Source organism: Dreissena polymorpha, unplaced genomic scaffold (assembly GCF_020536995.1).
Source record: "Dreissena polymorpha isolate Duluth1 unplaced genomic scaffold, UMN_Dpol_1.0 chrUn008, whole genome shotgun sequence".
Classification (NCBI taxonomy): domain Eukaryota; kingdom Metazoa; phylum Mollusca; class Bivalvia; order Myida; family Dreissenidae; genus Dreissena; species Dreissena polymorpha.
The window spans coordinates 530,809-553,053 of NW_026273322.1; the positions used below are offsets into that span (position 1 = coordinate 530,809).

Consider the following 22,245-nt stretch of genomic DNA (forward strand, 5'->3'; position numbering starts at 1 on the left):
TTTAATGAAAATAATGAAAATAAAAGTAATGCACCCCTTCATGTATTATTAACAAAGTTTATCATAAAACTAAGTTAACTCAAAGGCTAAAATTCTTGGTGACTTTTGTTTAATTTAAAATGGACTTTTTCAACCAATTTACCTATTTGTCATGAATTTACTTACGCAATGTTCATACTTTAATAAGTTTTTCATATTTATTTTTCATTCACCAAAAATTTAACATAAAAATAAGGCCCCTGTCACTTACCTCTTTCATCTATCTTGAACGTCATGCAAGTGCTACCATCTGTGTAATAAACGAAGCAAAATGATCTAGTATTTAACAACAATATTAAAAAAATGTATATATTATCATATAAAAGATATTTTGCTCAACTACACATAGCTTTGGCACCCCATTTTAACAATATTACAAAGTGAGTAATGAATTGATAGAAATTTATTAACATGCTATGTTTAATACAAAAGCTCTCTCCATTCACCATCATGTAATTAACCAAGATGAAGAGCATAATCTACATTAATTGTTTACCTATTGGCATCTTGCCCAGTTCAATTATGTTGATTGAAGCACCCTCTGGAGCTAAGAAAATAAAGCCATACATATAATTTTAAAACATTTTACAGTTTATAATTAACAATCACACATCACTTAATAAATAAAGCGGAACGAGGCTTCCGTCGACGAACTTATGTAAAAAAAGCATGTTAACACTTGGTGTATATTTTAATGATATCTTTATGCGTGTGTATATACACGGTATATGTGCGTACTAAACAAGGCTGTATAACACATTTAGCGGTAAGAGAACAATTGGCCATATGATACAAACACTTTTCTCTCACGAACACTTAGCTTATTTAATTGATATAGTCTTTGATTATGCTATAAATACACAAAATCAAGCTTGATCGTAGAAAAAAAATGTTACAAATGCAATAAGTGTAGAACGGAACTTTTTTTATTAAGTATGTGTAAGTGTGCGATTAAAAGAAATTAAGTTCATTCTCGTATACGCGACCTTGAATTAAAATATGTACTTGTTATTGATCCGAATTGTTTTGTTCTATGTTTATGTAATAACGTAATAATGCAATTAAAAATAAACTTAATACGACCAAAGTCGTAAGATAACGAGCCGCACAGAACTGCTTTTAACTTTATTTTTTGTCCCAACCAGCCGTGAAGATAATAACCATGCATTTTAGTCGAAAGGCCAAACTATCGTATATCATAACTTTGGTAGATAAAAGCGTCAGTGCTAACCGATTTACTTGTTTGTTAAGAGTGAGACCATTTGAATGTTGATTTAACATGTTTTTGAAATGCGTCTGTAACGAGATTCGGAATAAGTTTAGTATGAGAATTGTCAGTCCGGACAGGCGATGTCAGTGATTGGAACTATAGGTTGTTCAAAACAAATGGTAATGAAGTTGGCATAATAATATATAGTATTCATATATTAATAATTACTACTATATAATAGTGAAATAACGATCGGTCAATACTCAGTTAGCACTTGTAAAAATCATAAAGGAATCGTTTAAATCACACGCGCAAACTATTTTCTGTTGATATTTTGTTGCATATCAAATTTAACGATCAAAATAATAATTAGTTGTAAATAATGTCATATGCTGTAGTGCGGATTTTTTTTTCAGAACGCAGGGCAACAATGTTTACCGTTATACCACGACCGTTAATTATCGACCACAATGTGGCTGACAAAAACGTCGATGTCATTGACCACAATGCGGACCAAAAACCGCGCAAATGGACTAGAGATCCGAATAAAGCTTCTAGGAAAGACTCTTTATCATTGCCCGAATTACTCAAGCAAAAGGATGACCTCCTTGAAGCCGATATGAAAAACAGAAAACGCATCAAGGAATTGGAGAAGGAACGTGAAGAGGTCTTGACATTATTTGAACCAACATATAAGGAGAATCAGGCCTTACGTGGACATATTCTTTACGGTCCTGCCACTGTGAAGATCCGGGAGCTGCAGAAAGAAAGAAAGGAACTACATGACTACGTTCTAAAACTGGTTTGGTGAATGAAAAATAAATATGAAAAACTTATTAAAGTATGAACATTGCGTAAGTAAATTCGTGACAAATAGGTAAATTGGTTGAAAAAGTCCATTTTAAATTAAACAAAAGTCACCAAGAATTTTAGCCTTTGAGTTAACTTAGTTTTATGATAAACTTTGTTAATAATACATGAAGGGGTGCATTACTTTTATTTTCATTATTTTCATTAAAAACAAAAATTGTTTTATATTTGAAGGACTAGGAGCTCAGAAGACGTCAAGTGTATTCCAACGTGCAGTGGAAGATGAAGCTGGGCCATGCTCATCAGGGACCAGTGAGTATTATAAGAACATTATTTCACCAAATGCATACATATTCAATTCATCCCTATCATATGAAGCATTTAATATCACTGTGTTTTTTCCAAAAATAAAAAAATGAAACATTGAAATATAACTTTCCAATTGAATGCAACATCATTTATGTTATCCATGTAATTGTGTGGGGTCACAAGCTAGTTAGGTCAATTCCACACCAAAGTGCAGGTATGAAAGTGAGGTTTAATTTTTGCAAAATCTATTTCAATGCACTTTCAGGATTCCTATGATTGAATAATTGTTTTACAGAGACCAATACCAAATCAATGAAAATGGCCAACAAAAACCAGAGTAAAAGAGGTAAACAATTATTTATTATTCACATGTACATTTATATGTATTATAATATTCCATTTTTGCAAATCTTTCAATGCTAGCAACATATAGATAATTAACCTGTATATTATTCATGGAACTGAATCATGGAACACACACAAAAATGACAAATATTTATAAATGAGACATGGAACTGAAGCATGGAACACAACATACATATAAACTAGATTAACAACAATAACTAAACTTGTGTAAGTCAATGTTCAAGAAGCACTGCTTTTGATGCAGGTAATGAAATATGTAAATGTTATTATGTCAATATGACAAATGTGAACAAGCAATTACTTAATTTTAATTTAAACCTATTTATTTCAGCTCGATTGCTTCGAAAGCCTAAGGCTTATATAAACACTCTCGAGTCTGTTTCCTGGGACTAGAACCAGTACTTGGTGTCTATGGGGGAGATCTAAAGAAAGCTCCCACAGTTGGGATCTAACCCGTGACCTCCCGGTCGCTAGGCGGACACCATATCCATTACACCACGGCAACCTATAAAGCAATTAATTGATGTGCCATTTCTTCAAATGGTTTTCACTATACGTTTTATGAGATATGCATGAAATGGACATAATTAAGAAGGTTAAATCGATTTAGCAAATTTAACTTTTTTTTTATTCCATGATTTATGGTATTTTTTGCATTGATAACAAAAAACCTTATAAATTTTAATACAATGTTGTTATTTGTTTCAGCTAGGGCAAGTTTCAACAAATTGGCTGAGGACAACCTAATAGCAGAAAAGAAGAACATCCATCTGCAACAAGTAAATCTAAGATTGAAGAATCAATTGATACTGGCACAACTGAAAGTTGCCAGATTAACGGCACAAAAAATTGAAGAAGAAATTAAAATGTTAAAAGCAAGCAATGAATGTTAACCCTTTACCACTTAGTTACGCATTTTCACACATTTGTAGTCCCTTAAAAAGTTATATTTAATTTAAGACCTTTATTACTAGATTCAAGTTGTTAAGGCTTCATATCCAAACCTTAGATACTGATGAGCAGCAAACAGCATAAAACCTGAACAGCCTGCGAGTTTCAGGCTGTTCTGGTTTTATGCTATTTGCCCATAGCCATTTTCACTTTGCTTCTAAGTGGGAAAGGGTTAAATCTACAATCTCAAATGATGCCATCCAAATTGTTATTATTGATATTTTTACACAAAGTTTTGAAGTTATTTTTGAGTAGATGGATGTTCTTCTTTTCATTATTTAACCCATTTATGCCTAGCGTCTAGAAAAAAGGCCTTGGCAAACAGCGTAGACTCAGATGGGACGCCACATCATGTGGCGTCTCATCTGGGTCTACGCTGTTTTCTTAATAGATTTTTTGTAAGAAATATTATAAATATAGAAATATATAGGCTCATATTCACAAACAGTTCTTATCCCCCGCCAGGGGCAGAGGGATATTGTTTAGGCGTTGTCCGTCCGGCCGGCTGTCCATCCGGCACTTTTGTGTCCGGAGCCATATCTTGGAAGTGCTTTGGCGGATTTCATTGAAACTCGGTATGAGTATATATATGGAAAAGAGGATGATGCTTGCCATATGGCATTGTACACCACCGGTTAATAATGGAGTTATGGCCCTTTGTATCTTGAAAAAATGCTTTTTTATGTGACAAAGCACCAGTTAGGCGGGGGATATCAATTTAACGAATTTGCTTGTTTGACTTAAGTCTATGAATAAATAAGATTCTGTTAATAAGAATATTCAAGTATGGCTTGAATTTTAAGTCAAACATGGCATATACCACCTCTATCAACATCATACTTCATGTAAAACATTGTTAATGACATAATCACCAGTGGTAGAATGTATATCTTTAAATGCTGGGTGTAATCTTCTTGGTTCTAAGTCTATTTGTTATTCTTAAGTCTAAGAATTGGTTTGTAAATACGGACCCAGGTTGATTAATGTAAAATGTTACCAGTAATTATAAAGAAGCTTTATCTGTGTACCTGAATAGGTCTATGTCGCTGATATTTATGCCCCCCTTCGAAGAAGAGGGGGTATATTGCTTTGCTCATGTCGGTCAGTCGGTCTGTCGGTCGGTCGGTCCGTCCACCAGGTGGTTGTCAGACAATAACTCAAGAACGCTTGGGCCTAGGATCATGAAACTTCATAGGTACATTGATCATGACTCGCAGATGACCCCTATTGATTTTGAGGTCACTAGGTCAAAGGTCAAGTTCACGGTGACCAGAAATAGTAAAATGGTTTTTGAATGATAACTCAAGAACTCATACGCCTAGGATCATGAAACTTCATGGGTAGATTGATCATGACTTGCAGATCACCCCTATCGATTTTGAGGTCACTAGGTCAAAGGTCAATGTCACGGTGACCCGAAATAGTAAAATGGTTTTCGGATGATAACTCAAGAACGCATACGCCTAGGATCATGAAACTTCATAGGTAGATTGAACATGACTTGCAGATGACCCCTATTGATTTTGAGGTCAAAAGGTCAAGGTCACGGTGACCCGAAATAGTAAAATGATTTTCGGATGATAAGTCAATAACGCTTTTGCCTAGGATCATGACACTTCATTGGTAAATTGATAGTGACTCGCAGATGACCCCTATTGATTTTCAGGTCACTAGGTCAAAGTCACAGTGACAGAAATCGTATTCACACAATGGCTGCCACTGCAATGGACAGCCCATATGGGGGGCATGCATGTTTTACAAACAGCCCTTGTTAATATAAATTTGTCATTTTACTTGAGAAGATGAATGTTATTCTTACTTAAATAGATGGATGTTATTCTTTTCATTATTTGTTTAAATTGTAAAAACCTGTTGACTAAGTGTTGTCTTACAATGTTACCAACATGGTATCCATATATGTCAACATTTTATACAGTAATATATGTCACTGCTGTTGCCAATATTCAAATAGCTTACTATCTATAAGTGTATTTGTTTGAATTATTGCTGGTATCAGCCCATCGTGTACCTTATTAGACAATTATGTTTGTAAACTACCATTTCTGTTGTTCTCTTGTTTAATTAAATATAACTATTTGCAGTAACAATAAATTGCTGTGGATATTTGTTAGTAAAAATATCTTGTTTGTACTGTAATTGCATTTTCTGTTAGTGATTATCTAGTACTACATATTTCACAGATTTTCTGGATGTTTTATTCATAATAAATTTCAGAATATCACAACTTAATTTAAGTTTTGTTATGATTTATCTCACAGACCGCTAGATTTATAACTAAAACATAGATAAGCATGCTTGTTTGCCGTAATTCTTGTAAGCTAATTATTTTATGGTAGACGTACCAAAGGATACTTTCATGAATATAAAAATACACATGCAAATTAATTTTTGTGTTTGAAAAGTCTTTTTGCTTAGCTCAAGGCAATATTGATAACAACAAGTGAGTGTCTGTAATATTATTACATTGATGTGTGTAATAATTTTAATAGTTTCAGACAAAAAACCTGGGTAGAACCAGTACTCATTATGAATGCATATTAATTGAATATAACAATAAATCAAGTAATTTTCCTGGGTATGGTTATTATAACCAGTAGTACCAGTACTTACAAAGTATACATATTAATTTAACAACATATTTACAACATAATAAAGTCATGTTCCTGGGTAGAACCAGTACTTGACACAGAAATACATGAATTCAATGAGAACATAATCAAGTTTCCTGGGTAGGGTTAGTAGAACCGTACTTAGAAAGTATACATATTAATTTTACAACATAATAAAGTCACGTTCTTGGGTAGAATTAGAACTTGACACAGGAAAACATGTTACAGTTTAGAATTAGGCAATAAGAGGTTTCAATATTGCAAATTGCCGTTCTTAAACAGACAAATTCATAGCACAACAATTGAAAAGCTTAAATGAAAATTACCGAAAGAAAAGTACATTTACACACATTTCAAAAGTGTTGGAATAACATTGTTCATAAAATATTATAAACAAGCATAACAAGTTTGTAATAATGTGCATTACAATTTTGACATGAAAACCGCTCCATAGTAAAGACATACATGTTATTTTTAAAGTTAAATGTTATTCATCTTGTCTTATAACCAAAATTATTACATCATGTTGACTGAGAAAGTGTTTGTGTTAAACATAAAATGTTGATAAATAGTTGACTAGAACATTACATCAAGATAAGAAGTGCAGTGAAATGAAAGGGAGCTTACCCCTGAGTTAAAATTACAGAAACTGTAAGATGAACTACAGAGTTACCTCTCTTTAAAATAACAAAGTCTCCACTAAAATCTGGAAAACAGTGGAAACAGCTTTGTACAATCTTAAAAGTTATGAGACTAATTCACACATAGTACAGTACAGTTAAAGACTATTAAAAGTTAAACGCATCACACTTTTTAGAGAAGTTTAACTCATCACACTTTTTAGAGAAGTTTAACTCATCACACTTTTTAGAGAAGTTTAACTCATCACACTTTTTAGAGAAGTTTAACTCATCACACTTTTTAGAGAAGTTTAACTCATCACACTTTTTAGAGAAGTTTAACTCAGTACATTATTTTATTTAATTGAAAAATCTCTGAACTAGTTGTTGCCTTACAATGTTACCAACATGGTTTGCATTTATTTCAACATTTTCATGATAAACTTGTTCTTCAAAAACATCATCCAAATAATCCTCTTCAAGGATATCCCCATGTTCAATTCCAAAATTGTGCATAACTACACACGCAGTGATATAGGTCACTGCTGTCGCCAAGTCAGTCCTTATCCCGTAATGGAGTATTGCGAATCTTCTTTTTATAATACCAAAGGTCTGCTCCACAAGCACTCTTGTTTTGCACAGAGCCAGATTAAACTGCTCTTGATTCTGTGCTTCGGGGGTTCGGAAAGGAGTCATCAGGTAGGGTGTACATGGGTACCCAGAGTCTCCAAGAATGAAGCCATTATGAGCTCCTGTTCAGAAATAAAACATTCTTTTGTTAATAAAATTAGTCAACGTGTAAACGCTTAGCAATTTTGAGGTCAAAGGTAAATGACACAAGGGTTTATCCGTTTTAACCAGGTTTTCAGAAGGAAAAAAGTAGTTATCAGATTTCTGAATGTCGGCGGGCGGGCAGACTAAAGTATTTTAATTATTCATAAAACATATCATGTTAATTAAATCCTATTGTATTGTGTTAAATGTATTTAACCCTTTATGACACAAGTTGTATGTAATTTGCTTAGTCATAAGTTATGACTCATAACCATAGACATGTGTATCTGATATATAGCTACCTTGTTCGAACTGGTTCCGTAGATGACACTCTCTCCATATTCTCGCATCATGTGTGCTTCCTGGCCATTTAGCTGTTAAGCTCCTCACTTTTTTGCTGTGGTCACATACCATCTAAATATAAAATAATAATACATAATTTATTATACTATTAATTTTTAATTATACTGATATCATAGTGAATAATGTTAGTGCTATTGAAAATAGAATATTTAATATTAGTTATTGTCATACATCAGTGATAAAAAAAAACATAATTATGAGTACTGAAAAACTTTGTTGTGACAAAAGCAAACAATATAACATACTTGCACGTTCAAAGAATGGTAGCCTTTTCTATTTATGAAATCGGCTTCGTGGTTCTTTGGCCTTTGAATGCGAACATGAGTTCCATCAATCAGTCCGATTACATTTGGAAATCCTGAATAATCAATAAGATTATTATTTAACAATTATGTTCATTTATTTAGGACAGGTAAATGAAATTCAGCTGGCATGACTGAATCATTTCTTCAGCACAACATCTTAATTCCCGTAACATTGGAGTACCATTTGTAATTAAATCTGCAAAAAATGGTCTTATAGACATGGAGCGGAAATAAAATAGGTATTGAGGACCTACAGACTGATGGGAAGACTAACAGCGTTGTTAAAATCCCACACATCCTTTGAGGGGGGACTTTGCAAAGACAGATACATATGCAGGTGTGGAGGATACCATGCTAAAACCAAGAGTGAATTGATATTAAAAGAAGGGTACATAAATGTATAATTATTTAATCATAACACTGTTATATTCCATGGAGTGATATCAAAATGGCATTTACAGTAAAGAGTGAAGATATAATATTACAATAACTGCGAATTAGGAACATAATGAAACAAAGATTCAATTTGGACTAAACTCGGGTGACATCACCCTTATGTTTATATATGCTAGGCCTCTATCCCCTGTGAACTTGCCCTAGGCATAATTGCATAATGTACCAAGCTATACATAAAACTCTTAGAGAAACACACATAATAAATACTTATATTCTCATTTTGATCGATAACGCTTAACGGCAGATTAATAACCACAATGTCGTAATTATCAAAATGTCATTTTCAGTTAAGAATGAAGATATATAATATTACAATAACTGTGAATAAACGACATGAGAGAAGTATCCACTTTGGACTAAACTCCGGTGACATCGCCCTTCAATTAACGTATGCTTCACCTTTCTGTGAACTTGCATTTGGCATAATGCAGAATGTATCATACAAAACATGAAATGGATACAGTGATAAAAATTACTGAATATAAATAGTGTATAAATCATTTGATTAAAAAAAATCACATCAAAAAATTGTTGGTCCTAACTGCGTATGTTGTTTATGCAATAACGACGACAATGCCCCCACAAAAATGAAGTGCAAGTGAATGATTTCCCTTGGATAAATGTTCTCAGTCAAGGTCATTTAGACAAACACAAATCTGGCACTCACCAGCAATGGACTGAAATCTGGATTTTAGAGTTTTGCACTCTTCCCTGTCAGGAAACCGTACGTAACGGCGAGCTAGTCGAGCTATTGCTCGTCCAACTCGTCGGCAGCATCTTGATACGGATGGCTGACTGACTCGAACAGTGTCTCCTACGACTAGTTGGAAGGATCCAGTCGCCATGGCACGAAGAAATATGCACAGCTGCTGGATCGGCAGGAGAGGAGAATTCCTCAGCGTTCCAAAGTCCAGAGAATCGGCGACCAAATTTAATAAGGTCAGAATAGTTGCCGGAATAAATCGGTATCTCCTATAAACCTCAATTTCCGACAAACCGTCTAGAGGATTTTCTCTGTCAAACAATCTTCTACGCGGGACATTTTCGACGTTTTCAAACAAGATATTGGCGTAACGCATAACGCGAACGGCCATCTTGGAAGCTTAAAGAATTATTCTAAGAATGCCCCGAAGCATTCTTAGAATTTTAAAGAAAATTCTTTATTCTTAAGAATTTTCTTTAACAAAATGAGTTCGTGAATAAGACTTAAGAATTTTTTCTTAGACTTAAGAATTTTCTTTATTTTCAAGTCTAAGAATTGCTAAAGAATTGTTGGTGAATACGGCCCCTAGTTAATAGTAGTTTACACATCAAAGGTGTAAACGTCAATAATATAAAAAGTAAGGTTTAATCACACACAAAAAAGCACCAAGACTATGAACCAATAACTATGTTGACCAGTATAATGTGTTTTAATAGCTTTATTTTCTAAATGTCACGTGTGGCGACTTGTTATAAGCACTTTAATTAAAATCGCCCAATGAAATAATTAAAATAATTAGATCGCGTTTGATTCTTTGACCTCCCCATTCATACTTCACGCGTCAGCTTATGTCCGGGAGTGCTTATGCCCGGGCTAGTGAAGTCATATGAGAGCCTATTTCCGGATTACTAAAAATGCGAGAGAGCTGTTGTCCTCAACCCATCCTCCCCTTCTCATATTTAATGAACAGGAGGGCTCTTGTTCGAGGCTTTAAAAAATCACGTTAAAGCTAATGTCTCGGGTAGTAAAATCGCGAGAGAGCTTTTGTCCGTCGCCATAAAATTTGACGGTTAAGCTGATGGGCGGAAGAGACTTTGTCCGAAATACATCTTAATTTATTAGTCATTCTGAAGAAATTTGATAAACGCGCATTAACAAAGAAAACCAACGCTTCATGACGGAAAATAACGTGTAAACATCTGTGCCATTATAACCTTCTTATTCATAACACGTAAGAGTCATTCTTTTTGATCTGAGTTAACCAGTACATATTTTGATTTTCAATTAATAATTCAGTTTCCAAATGTCAATTATCAATAAAATTGAGAAGCATCATAAACATAGATATTCATAAGAACACTGATCACTTATTTGCATGCGACACTCTCCCAGCAAACATTTCAAATCGGTCCGATATCGGCCCGATATTTATTTCAATATCGACCCGACATCGGTAATTACATCGGCCCGATACCGGGAGTGCAACACGGCGCAATGTTGGCCCGACGTCGGTATGTATATCGGCCCGACATCGGTAATTACATCGGCCTGAGATCGGGAGTGCAACACGGCTCGATGTTGGTCCGACATTGGTATGTATATCGGCGAAACCTTCTTGAGCCAGCATGGTGCCGACATACTTTTAACCATTCCTCAGTCCCTGTCTAGCCTCAACTGTTTTTAACTGTTATTGGTAGTGTTAAGGGCCTACCATTAAACAGTTTCTTAAATAAATGAAAGAACATTTTCTTCAAACAACATTTTATTTTTACATTCTTTTTAACCAAACTGGAACACAGTATTTGCTAATTATACTACTGTTTTGAAACTGAAAATAATAAACTTATTTAGTATTAATTCCAACATTTTGATTGTAATGGTGTAAAATTTATTAATATATACGTTGACTAACAACAAATGTAAAAGAAATTATTTAAACAGACTATAATTCTAAGTCTTTGGCCCAACATAGGCCCGATATCATAATTAACACTCAAGAGAAAAGGTTACTTTGATTATTTTCGTTTTAATTACTAGTTGCATTAAATTTAATTGTATATATCTGTTTTAATTAAAAAGCGTGAATGATACTTTGGAGCTAGCTGTTCTGAATCAACACAAAAATATTCTTAAACAAAATATTGTAGATTGCATCGCACTGTTTCAAATAATGCAATAAAATACAGTTCATGCTTTATTTCTGGAAAAAGACATTCACGAATAACAACAGACATATGTATAATTATAATGATAATAATAATAATAATAATAATTAAAAAAATAATAATAAAAATAAAAACAAATATATTCAGTGTAATCAGACAATTTACAATTATGTTTACGACAATGTATAAATAAATTAGCATATGAATACGTAGAACTAATTTTCAAGAAGGCACTGGTTGCACACAACATTACAAACCGTCTAAAAGGGTAAAACATTACTTTAAACAATGTATACAAAGACAATAAAGGGTGTTTAAAACAAAACCTTGAGACTTTCTACATCGACGTTCTTAAATTCATTCATAAAGCGGATAGGCACGAACGCGACGTCATTCACACCACCGTAACGTGTCATGTTCATGCGATCGCCGTCATTTACGTGTTCACGCGCACTCCTTCGTTTACCACTAAGACATACAGTGACGTTAGGCGATTGTGTTGCAGTGTCGGGCGAAGCACTTTGTATACCAAGTTTATGTTGTTCACTTCTCAATTCGTTAAGAATTTCGTCATAGGAATTTTGGTTTTCTCCTTGCTGAGCTTGCTTTCGACCAAAACGTCTTTCTTTAGAAATCGAATGAACGTGCATCAGGAATGGTTTAATTTTCGGCAAATCGACTTCTTCAAAAGAAGCGTTCGCTCTTCCATCTCTTGGTGTATGCTCAGTCGTCTTTGGACTCGGGAGGCTATTCATTTTAACTCGACTTATTTTTGTTGATGACTTGTTGTTATCACACTTTTCTATTGTTCTTAGATCTTCTAAACTCTGAGACTTTGGTTTTGTGTCTGCAATCTTCTCGGTAGTTTTACCTTTCAGCCGATTATCTAATGACAAAGGTCTCTTTCGAACCTCATTCTGCATTGATTCTGCTTGGCCGTATTTGTCTTTGTGAGGATTCTTTTTACCAGACTTATGTGTTAATTGGTGACCTTTTGATTCATTGGTAAGAAGTTGCCGACTTTGAATAAATTCACCATGTGCAGTATGCGTGTTTTTGTTAGATTTACCCTTGTTTTTCTTAAATGTTTGAATGTCTTCAATAAACTTTTGTTTTTGTTTTTCCCATATCTGGAACGATTCGTTGTCAATTCGACCTAATGCCGTATCGTTCTTTTTAGCGGATTCGTGTTTGCCATTGTTTGGTGTATGCTCATGTATCTTCTGGTCTCTTTGTTCCCAGTCCTTTTCACTAAAATCTGGCGAGTCAACGTCCGAAAACTCACTATCGCTTTCGTGTTCACCTGTAACAATTCCTTTATCTTGTTTTGCTTTTTCGATGACATTTCTAATGTTGAAGTGCTTTCCTTCCATTTCCTTCAACCTGGTTGCAAATTGTTCAATATCGACATTTATCTTGTCGTGTACAGTGTCCTGCATAATTGTTGGCTTTCTCTCAACCTTACAAGTACGTCTAAATGTATCTATCTCATGCTTTTCCTTTTTGAGTTTGTTCACACTTTTCTGAAGTGATTTAATTTCCGATTCTAAAATTTCTATTTGCAAATCATTAAGATCTCTTTCGGATGCTTGCCCTTTGGCGACTATTGCATCAATTTTCGACTTGCTATTTTTCTCTTCCCGTTCTCGATTTTTGCGTTTAGCTGTATCTAAAGTGTCTTTCCAGTTTTTCATCTGAATATGATTTCGAACTGTATTTGATTTCTTCATAGCTTCCTTAAGCTGACCTGCCAGCATATTCTTTTCCTTTGTCAGTTTTAGAACGTAGTCATGTAGTTCCTTTCTTTCTTTCTGCAGCTCCCGGATCTTCACAGTGGCAGGACCGTAAAGAATATGTCCACGTAAGGCCTGATTCTCCTTATATGTTGGTTCAAATAATGTCAAGACCTCTTCACGTTCCTTCTCCAATTCCTTGATGCGTTTTCTGTTTTTCATATCGGCTTCAAGGAGGTCATCCTTTTGCTTGAGTAATTCGGGCAATGATAAAGAGTCTTTCCTAGAAGCTTTATTCGGATCTCTAGTCCATTTGCGCGGTTTTTGGTCCGCATTGTGGTCAATGACATCGACGTTTTTGTCAGCCACATTGTGGTCGATAATTAACGGTCGTGGTATAACGGTAAACATTGTTGCCCTGCGTTCTGAAAAAAAAATCCGCACTACAGCATATGACATTATTTACAACTAATTATTATTTTGATCGTTAAATTTGATATGCAACAAAATATCAACAGAAAATAGTTTGCGCGTGTGATTTAAACGATTCCTTTATGATTTTTACAAGTGCTAACTGAGTATTGACCGATCGTTATTTCACTATTATATAGTAGTAATTATTAATATATGAATACTATATATTATTATGCCAACTTCATTACCATTTGTTTTGAACAACCTATAGTTCCAATCACTGACATCGCCTGTCCGGACTGACAATTCTCATACTAAACTTATTCCGAATCTCGTTACAGACGCATTTCAAAAACATGTTAAATCAACATTCAAATGGTCTCACTCTTAACAAACAAGTAAATCGGTTAGCACTGACGCTTTTATCTACCAAAGTTATGATATACGATAGTTTGGCCTTTCGACTAAAATGCATGGTTATTATCTTCACGGCTGGTTGGGACAAAAAATAAAGTTAAAAGCAGTTCTGTGCGGCTCGTTATCTTACGACTTTGGTCGTATTAAGTTTATTTTTAATTGCATTATTACGTTATTACATAAACATAGAACAAAACAATTCGGATCAATAACAAGTACATATTTTAATTCAAGGTCGCGTATACGAGAATGAACTTAATTTCTTTTAATCGCACACTTACACATACTTAATAAAAAAAGTTCCGTTCTACACTTATTGCATTTGTAACATTTTTTTTCTACGATCAAGCTTGATTTTGTGTATTTATAGCATAATCAAAGACTATATCAATTAAATAAGCTAAGTGTTCGTGAGAGAAAAGTGTTTGTATCATATGGCCAATTGTTCTCTTACCGCTAAATGTGTTATACAGCCTTGTTTAGTACGCACATATACCGTGTATATACACACGCATAAAGATATCATTAAAATATACACCAAGTGTTAACATGCTTTTTTTACATAAGTTCGTCGACGGAAGCCTCGTTCCGCTTTATTTTCTTCTCTAAAACATATTTACTACAATATGTATTCTGTAGTGTTATAATATGGTGTAATGGAACACATTTTAATCACAACGTAAATATATTATTTAGACAAAAAGAATAATAACCAGATAAAGTTTCAAAATAATTGATTCGTGTAATGACAATTTTAAAATTCTATTTTCTATTGTATTTGGATGAAAAGTACGTATTCAAGTAAATATAAAATGTTGATGTTTGGCGCCCTTAACCGGCATAAACCCAAAATGCAGTGAAATGACTTTTTTGAACCCAGTTTTATGGGCTGAGAGTTGGACAATGGTTCACTGGCATAATTAATTGGTCTAATGAAATAACTATTTCTGTAAGATTTCTTTAGCCAGAACGGTTGATTTAAACGGAGATTAACATTTAACATCGGTTATTATATATATATATATATATATATATATATATATATATATATATATATATATATATATATATATATATATATATATATATATATATATATAGCTTTATTGCATATTACAATCAACACCTAAATAAAATTATAATTGGTTTGATGAAGCAGTAGAATATAACATCATTTTGGCATGATTAGAACAATGTGTTGTTGTTGTTTTTTTTACTCGGATTTATACAAACTTGTCCATACTAACTGTTAGATGTGTTGTTCTACCGAACCATACTTGCATAAGCAACAAAATGCACACTTCTTTGACGCGTCCGCCTGGTATTTTTAGGATAAGTGTATCGCAAAAAGATGTTTCCAGGGCTAACATAAATCGTGAACTGTTCCAAACTGTAATCCCGTCATGTGATTTGTCGTAAACAAAATAACATATTGAACGGTACGAGTTAAAACGAAACAACAGTGATTCTCTTATTTATTGCTATGTGACCCACACTCGCCAAATGCGGTCGCACCAATCTTGATACATCGACTATCTCCGCAATCCTCCGTAAGATAGGCAATCGGGATCCAGAGTGGGATCGCACCATAAACTTCTGCAAACTTGCAGAAGACTCACACTACATATTAAGGACGTATTTATATACGTTCAAAGTAAAATAAAACACCTTTGACCGTCGTATCACAGCTGTATTGTGATACTGTTAAACTTTGTATAAATCCCCCCACGCACACTCATTTTGTAACAAACCATGCGTGTCTTACTAAAATAATCATATCAGCTGACGCTTGGGCATGAAATATTTAATAATTATAAATTAAGACAATCCAAATCCAACAGTTTTCATTCATTTCATTTTGATGACTAAACATTATTTTGGGTGCATGAACATTTCAGATCCATGGTCGTCCTACCTGACATACGCATATGAACGAATAAAGCATTGACACTATGTGCGTTTTTAACAGTTTAATTATTCTCATTAGCTCTAATAAAAAGGTGTCAGCTTAATAATTGCATGTTATAAAATATCGATTACCAACGCCCGTTCCGTCGCAGTCAAAACCTGACAAATTATTATTTGGTAGCACAGATTTATATACTTGCATACTATTCGTTGTATACATATATAATTTAAAAATTGTTTTAAATTATCTTTAACTACATAACATACAACATCATGCTACAAAAACAATTTTAGACTGTCCATACCGACAGTTCGCGCATTAGTCATAAACTTTATTGGCGTAAATGCCATGTCATCATCGATCATGCCATAATACGTGTCATTGACTGTGGCAATATGCGTGATAGGGTCTTTCAAAATCTCTTCGTCTTTCATGTGAACCTTTGCTGGTGGTTGAACGAAATTCTTTCGCACCTTCGGTGTTGGTGAATCCGACTTGGGAGCAACAGTTTCTAGAGGTTGTTTATAGCGTTCCTTAAGCTCGTCAAGAATCGCATCGTATTCACTTTCATCTCGATAATGAACATTGAGATTTTCTACATCTACCAATTTTGTTTTAAGCCGACCTGATATGTTTATGTTTTCTGATGAACCAAACTTTTCTTTTACATCTTGCACGTTTGATTGAATACTGTTTTCTGTAAAATGATCACGCTTGCGTGAAGATGGATGGAAACGACCATCTGTTGAACTGGCTTTCACTTTTATTGTTCTAGCAATTGATTTACCTGGCTTATTGCGATGATTTACCGTGTCACTTTGGTTTAGTCGCAGTTTATCGAGACTCTCAAGGCTCATTGACCTATTGTTCGAGTTTTTAAGTCCTACCATTCCGTGTGCACGATGAAGACGTGGTAATTTCGTGTCATCAACAATCTTATCTCTAAATTCAGACATTGTCTTATCTTTATGTTTAGCTTTTGCCCGTGTAAACAGTTTAGCGTCGTTTATAGTTTCGACCATTATTTTGTCCTCATATTCGGATAAAACTTTACTCTGTTTCTCGGATTTAGTTTTTAAAGCCATTTCAATTTCGTTTTCTTGTCGAAGAGGCTCTTTTGAAACTTTGGGTATTTGTCGATTGCGACTGCCCTTTGTGTTGTCTTTGTGAATGTCTGTTACCTGTCCGCTTTGTTTAAGTTCTTTCATGTGCGTTGTCATCAATTTGGGTTCTTGTATATAATGACTTCCCTTGGTGTTGTCTTTGTTAATACCAGTTACCTGTCCGCGTTGTTTAGGTTCATTCGTTTGTTTTGTCATCAATTTGTTATTTACAGAGGCTTTTTTGCTTACCCCAATGGTGCTAGAGGAATCGTTAAGTGAAACTCCGTCATCGTTTACATGATGTTTTACTAATGCCTTTGCATATTGGTTTCCTTTCACGTGTTCTGGTGTTGTGACTGATATTGGTTGCCGTTGTTTCCAGTGTGATGGCGTTTTTATCGTTTTAACAGAAGAGATACCGGACGATGTTTCACTCGTTTGGTCGATCTGGATGACACTTCCTTTCTCTGTGGAAGTATGCATTTTATTCAAGTCATTGATATATTGTAATCTTCTAGCTAGAGTATTGGTGGCTTGTTCACGTTTCGGAAACTCCGTTTGTGTTGATTTGTGGTTATCATACTTAGTTTGGGTCAGTTTAGATTTGTGCGAAATTTTTCTCTTCTTTACGAGATCCCATACATCGTCCGTCTGAATCTCGACAGATTTTAGTTCATTTTTCAATGTTATTGTTAGGTGTGATTTTGTTTTATCGGGTTTTGGTTTCTCAGCCTCTTCTTTTGCTGCGGAAATGTCAGTCGTCAGTACTGTCTGTTTCTTCTCAACTTCGTCAATACTGGTTGTAAATTTGTCAAGGTCATTTTCAAGTTTAGCTTCAACTGCATCTTGGATTATTGTTGGTTTTCTCTCATGGTTATTCTTTTGAAATGCGTATATCTTTTTCTTTTCTTGCTTAAGTCGTTTTAAATTATCTTGAACAGTTTTTAATTTCTTTTCCATTTCGTTAAGTCTTTTATCCAGTTCATCTTCTGCGATTGGCTCAGGTTCAGACAAAACGTCTTTATTTTCACTTTCTTTTTTATTTGTACGGATAACATCTTTTTCTTTTCCTTCTTTTCTTCTAGATGCCCTTTCTAAAGCATCTCTCCATGCCTTATCGTAGATACTATCTCGAACTTTCTTCGATTTTTGCATAGCATCTTTCATTTGTTCAACTAACACTTTATTATCTTCACTCAACCTGAACACTTCCTCTTTAAGTAATTTCTTTTCCATCTGAAGTTGTTTTATCTTTGCTACTTCTGGACCATGAGTGATGTGACTCTTTAAAGCTTTATTCTCTTGATAAGTCGGCTCGTACAGCTTTACTAGTTCAGATTTCTCCCTTTCAAGATCTTTTAATCTCTTTTTGTTGACAAGATCCGCTTCCAGCAGCGCATCACGGTGTTTCTTCAATTGTTTGTACGTAAGATCGTCCTGTGAGGGTTCTTCTGACCAACCTTTGATGACTTGTTTGTCGCCACTGTTATCGATGACCTCCACGACAGGCTCGCCGGGTTGGCGGGCATGGTCGATGATCTCAGGTTTGGGGATCACTGTGAACATGGCGTCTATTTTTAAATAGAACAGAAATATGAAACATTGAAGTACAAAATGGGATGAAATATACACAAACTATTAAACCACGTCTGTAAGCTTGTATTGCACTACTTTATAAAATTGTGTAAAAATATACTCCAAATAGGAAAAAGAAATAACTTCGTTACGTAGTTACGAGCGTTCAATTCAACTTACCAGAAATGTCATTAAATAAGTAAATAATATGCTAACAATTACCGTTTATATTTAAAAGAACAAACAAGATGCATACTTCTTTATATCTAATTTATATCTGATAAAATATCCGATGTTATGATTGGAAAAATAATTTTAAAACGGGTATACAGAATACTTATTTAGCAGTAGTATTGAGTAATTGTAAGTCTATTAAATACAACAGGCATACGTAACAGAAATTCGGTTTCAAAGTTTTACTCGAACTTACTTCAAGTAATAATATAAAAGTTAAATAATACCTGGTTGTTGATCAGTATAATGACGTAATTTAATGAACTAAAATCAATTGTATAATCCGATAAGTGACAGAAACTACACACACTAATACAATCTCTCAATAATAGTTAATTAGTGCAAGTGGCATTACTAATACTGTGTGAACGAACGTTTTGTTATTGAAAGTCAAAACAAAACGTAAGACGATACGTTGATATCTTGAAGATTCAAAATACCCGCAAGTTGATTTACTATTGTTTTAACATACGTGGGTCTATCAAGGGGAACGTTTTGACTGAAAAACAATAAAGCATTTACCCTATGGTCGCGTAGGACAACTCATTTGTTGAAAACAAGCTCACAATAAATGTCCGTAAAACTTATCAGATAAGTAACATGATACCTACTATATTTATTGTGCTGAAAGTGAATGAGAAATACTAGCAAACAAAAAACAAGTAGTCTTCATTTTAAATTTTAAACTGGAAGGAATCAATACGTAATAATTAAGCATTTAATCTAATTTGATCTGAACACAATTTTAATAATGATAGACTTAAGACTTAAAATCAAAATGAGAAAATAATAAAGACGATCATTTTATCTGTAAATGCCCGATAGTTATATACAATTTAATCCTATTTGGTATTCATTCATTTTAATTACCCCCTCTGGTTATGTACAATTTGATAATATTATTAGCAACATAATTAACAAACACTTTTGAACAGAAATTGGTTTACTTTCGTCTTAGTATATATGAATAGTATTTATGTCTCGATTGAGCTCGTGGATAAACGACGAACAAGCAAATTTTATTATTAGAGTCCCATATTGTATGGCATTTAGCATTCTTCGGAGTGAATATTTTAAATACTTAGAACACGCAATTATTACTTTAATCGTTATACTATGTTATTTAGTATCCACTACATGTACCAACACTAACATTAGGCTTTGAAACGATTAAACTTTGATTGTTTTAATTTGTAACAATGTACATTACACTTTAATTATGATCCAAACTGAGGAGAGACATGATGAGCTTGTCACCAATGTGACAGCACGTGCAAAATAATTGTAAGCTTCGAAATCCGGATAGTGACGTCTATAATCTTGCCCTTCTTTCATCATGGGCAACACACGATACACGAAGCGATACACGATATTTTGCGCGACACACAAAGCGACACTCGATATTTTGCGCGATACTCAAAGTGACACACGATATTTTGCGCGACACTCGAAGCGACACACGACATTTTGCGCGATACAAGACGCGACGCGCGAGAATGTACCACGAAATATCGCCCTTGTGCAGGAAGCCCAAAAGGCGATATATCGTAATAAATATCAAGTGTCGCTTCGTATATCGTGCAAAATATCGTGTGTCGCTTCGTGTATCGCGCAAAATATCGTGTGTCGTTTCGAGTATCGCGCAAAATATTGTGTGTCGATTCGTGTGTCCAGCAAAGTATCGTGTGTCGCTTCGTGTTTCGCCCTTTGAACGCGAGATACGATATTTTGCGCGATACTCAAAGCGACACACGATATTTTGCGCGATACACGAAGCGACACGCGATATTTATCACGACATATCGCCTTTTGGGCTACCTACACAATGGCGATATTTCGTGGTACATTATCGCGCGTCACATCGTGTATCGCGCAAAATATCGTGTGTCGCTTCGTGTGTCGCGAAAAATAGAATTTGTCGCTTTGAGTATCGTGCAAAATATCGTGTGTCACTTAGTATGTCGCGCAAAATATCGAGTATCGCTTCGTGTGTTGCGTGTCGCCATTGATGAAAGAAGGGCGAGATTATAGATGGCACTATCCGGATTCCGTAGTAAGCAAATGTACAAACACGTTTTTAGGTTTCTCATAAAATGTCTTATCTACGTACATTCGTAGTGCCTGATGCGTTTAAATTCTTCATGTAAGCAATCCGTGTGTTGACACAAATTTTAACGACAACAAAAGGAAAGCTCCACATGATTCCATCATTTTGCGTGTGTAACGATTATTCTTTTTATCAATATGACATTATGATTACGCATATACGGACGTCAGATTTCAGTTAACGGCTAAGTCTGCAGTGTTTTGTTTACACTCCCTTGCGTACACTTAGTCCAGTCAATCTGTAATTGTACCCACAACTAATTGCAACAGAAATAATTTTTCGATAATATTGTAGATAAATATCACCTCTTCAACATATCAAAAGTCTAGCAAAGTCTAGCCAGAGCAAACAACCGAAAAATGACTTTTAATTTGACAGATTTTCATGGCACTAAATTACCACCGTAGAAGATAAAATGATCAGATGCACGGTATACAGGCGTTCGCGCGATATGATGTGATCGTCTGCTTTTGATGAAAGATCCTAGATTTAAGTCATTTTTGGAGGTAAGTTAAGATGTCTTTGTTGAATATTATTCTTTTCATCTTGGAAATTAATGTTTTTCTCCTAAAAAATGCGTCAGTCATAGAAGGTTGCCTACGTAATAGACTACGTACCACTTTGTAATTAGTTTTCGTGGATGATGCAGGGACTTATAGTTTTCTTCAAAATATGCAATAAAGTCAGCAGCAAACACACATTGTACACAAATATACATATGTATGCATCTAAGGAATGCTTGAAACACACAAACAAATATGAAAAATAAGAGAGAAAAGATCGAGATTTTCATATTTTTTTAAACTACGGAAGGCCATTTGTACCTTAACGTTTTTGTTTTCGCCATTTGTACCATAACGTTTTCGTATTACTTCTTTTTCCCTATAACTTCTTAAGATATTCTACTGATTGAAACTGTTGAGAATGTTCTTACCTAATGTTAAAAAAAGCTTTCAATTATCCACATATTTGAATCATTTTAATGATTTCATGATGAATAATTATCATATATAAAATGGAAATAATAAGTTATGGTCTTAAATTTACAATTC

General features: G+C 34.3%; 3 protein-coding genes and 1 long non-coding RNA gene across 8 annotated transcripts in view; 1 reads left to right on the forward strand and 3 right to left on the reverse strand.

Moving 5' to 3' along the window:
• The window catches only part of LOC127863440 (uncharacterized), a 66,855-nt gene extending 66,274 nt beyond the window's left edge, over positions 1-581 (reverse strand). For all 5 annotated transcript variants that reach the window (XR_008041053.1, XR_008041052.1, XR_008041055.1 and 2 more), the window contains exons 1-2: positions 536-581; positions 251-289 (exon numbers count right to left, since the gene is read on the reverse strand). Coding sequence is in view for 1 of the 5 variants with exons in the window: in XM_052402971.1 (XP_052258931.1) it covers positions 251-289; positions 536-545 (49 nt within the window). In the remaining 4 variants the exon portion in view is untranslated. The remainder of the gene's footprint in view (positions 1-250; positions 290-535) is intronic.
• Positions 582-2,231: 1,650 nt separating this feature from the next.
• On the forward strand, positions 2,232-5,935 carry LOC127863441 (uncharacterized). Its single transcript, XR_008041056.1, has 3 exons — positions 2,232-2,371; positions 2,664-2,714; positions 3,443-5,935. It is a non-coding gene; the product is annotated as an uncharacterized LOC127863441 (long non-coding RNA).
• Positions 5,936-6,363: 428 nt separating this feature from the next.
• Positions 6,364-9,753, reverse strand: LOC127863438 (putative nuclease HARBI1). Its single transcript, XM_052402968.1, has 4 exons — positions 9,501-9,753; positions 8,318-8,430; positions 8,012-8,123; positions 6,364-7,687 (listed from the first exon to the last, which is right to left on the reverse strand). Exons 1-4 carry the CDS (start codon positions 9,676-9,678, stop codon positions 7,296-7,298), a joined length of 795 nt encoding a protein of 264 aa, XP_052258928.1. The 5' UTR covers positions 9,679-9,753; the 3' UTR covers positions 6,364-7,295.
• Positions 9,754-11,807: 2,054 nt separating this feature from the next.
• Positions 11,808-21,303, reverse strand: LOC127863448 (myosin-2 heavy chain-like). Its single transcript, XM_052402976.1, has 4 exons — positions 21,197-21,303; positions 16,454-18,848; positions 15,968-16,029; positions 11,808-13,859 (listed from the first exon to the last, which is right to left on the reverse strand). The coding sequence occupies exons 2-4, from the start codon at positions 18,841-18,843 to the stop codon at positions 12,016-12,018; spliced, it is 4,296 nt and encodes a 1,431-aa protein (XP_052258936.1). The 5' UTR covers positions 18,844-18,848; positions 21,197-21,303; the 3' UTR covers positions 11,808-12,015.
• Between the last annotated feature and the right edge of the window lie 942 nt (positions 21,304-22,245).

Coding starts and splice junctions, on each gene's coding strand:
- LOC127863438 (XM_052402968.1), bottom strand. CDS start 9,678: ATGGCGACTGGATCCTTCCAACTAGTCGTAGGAGACACTGTTCGAGTC. Junction 8,431..9,500: donor CAGATTTCAGTCCATTGCTG/GTGAGTGCCAGA, acceptor TTGATTATTCAG/GATTTCCAAATGTAATCGGA. Junction 8,124..8,317: donor ACCATTCTTTGAACGTGCAA/GTATGTTATATT, acceptor TTTTATATTTAG/ATGGTATGTGACCACAGCAA.
- LOC127863448 (XM_052402976.1), bottom strand. CDS start 18,843: ATGTTCACAGTGATCCCCAAACCTGAGATCATCGACCATGCCCGCCAA. Junction 16,030..16,453: donor GACAGTCTAAAATTGTTTTT/GTAGCATGATGT, acceptor TGATTATTTTAG/TAAGACACGCATGGTTTGTT. Junction 13,860..15,967: donor GATTTATACAAAGTTTAACA/GTATCACAATAC, acceptor TTTTTTTTTCAG/AACGCAGGGCAACAATGTTT.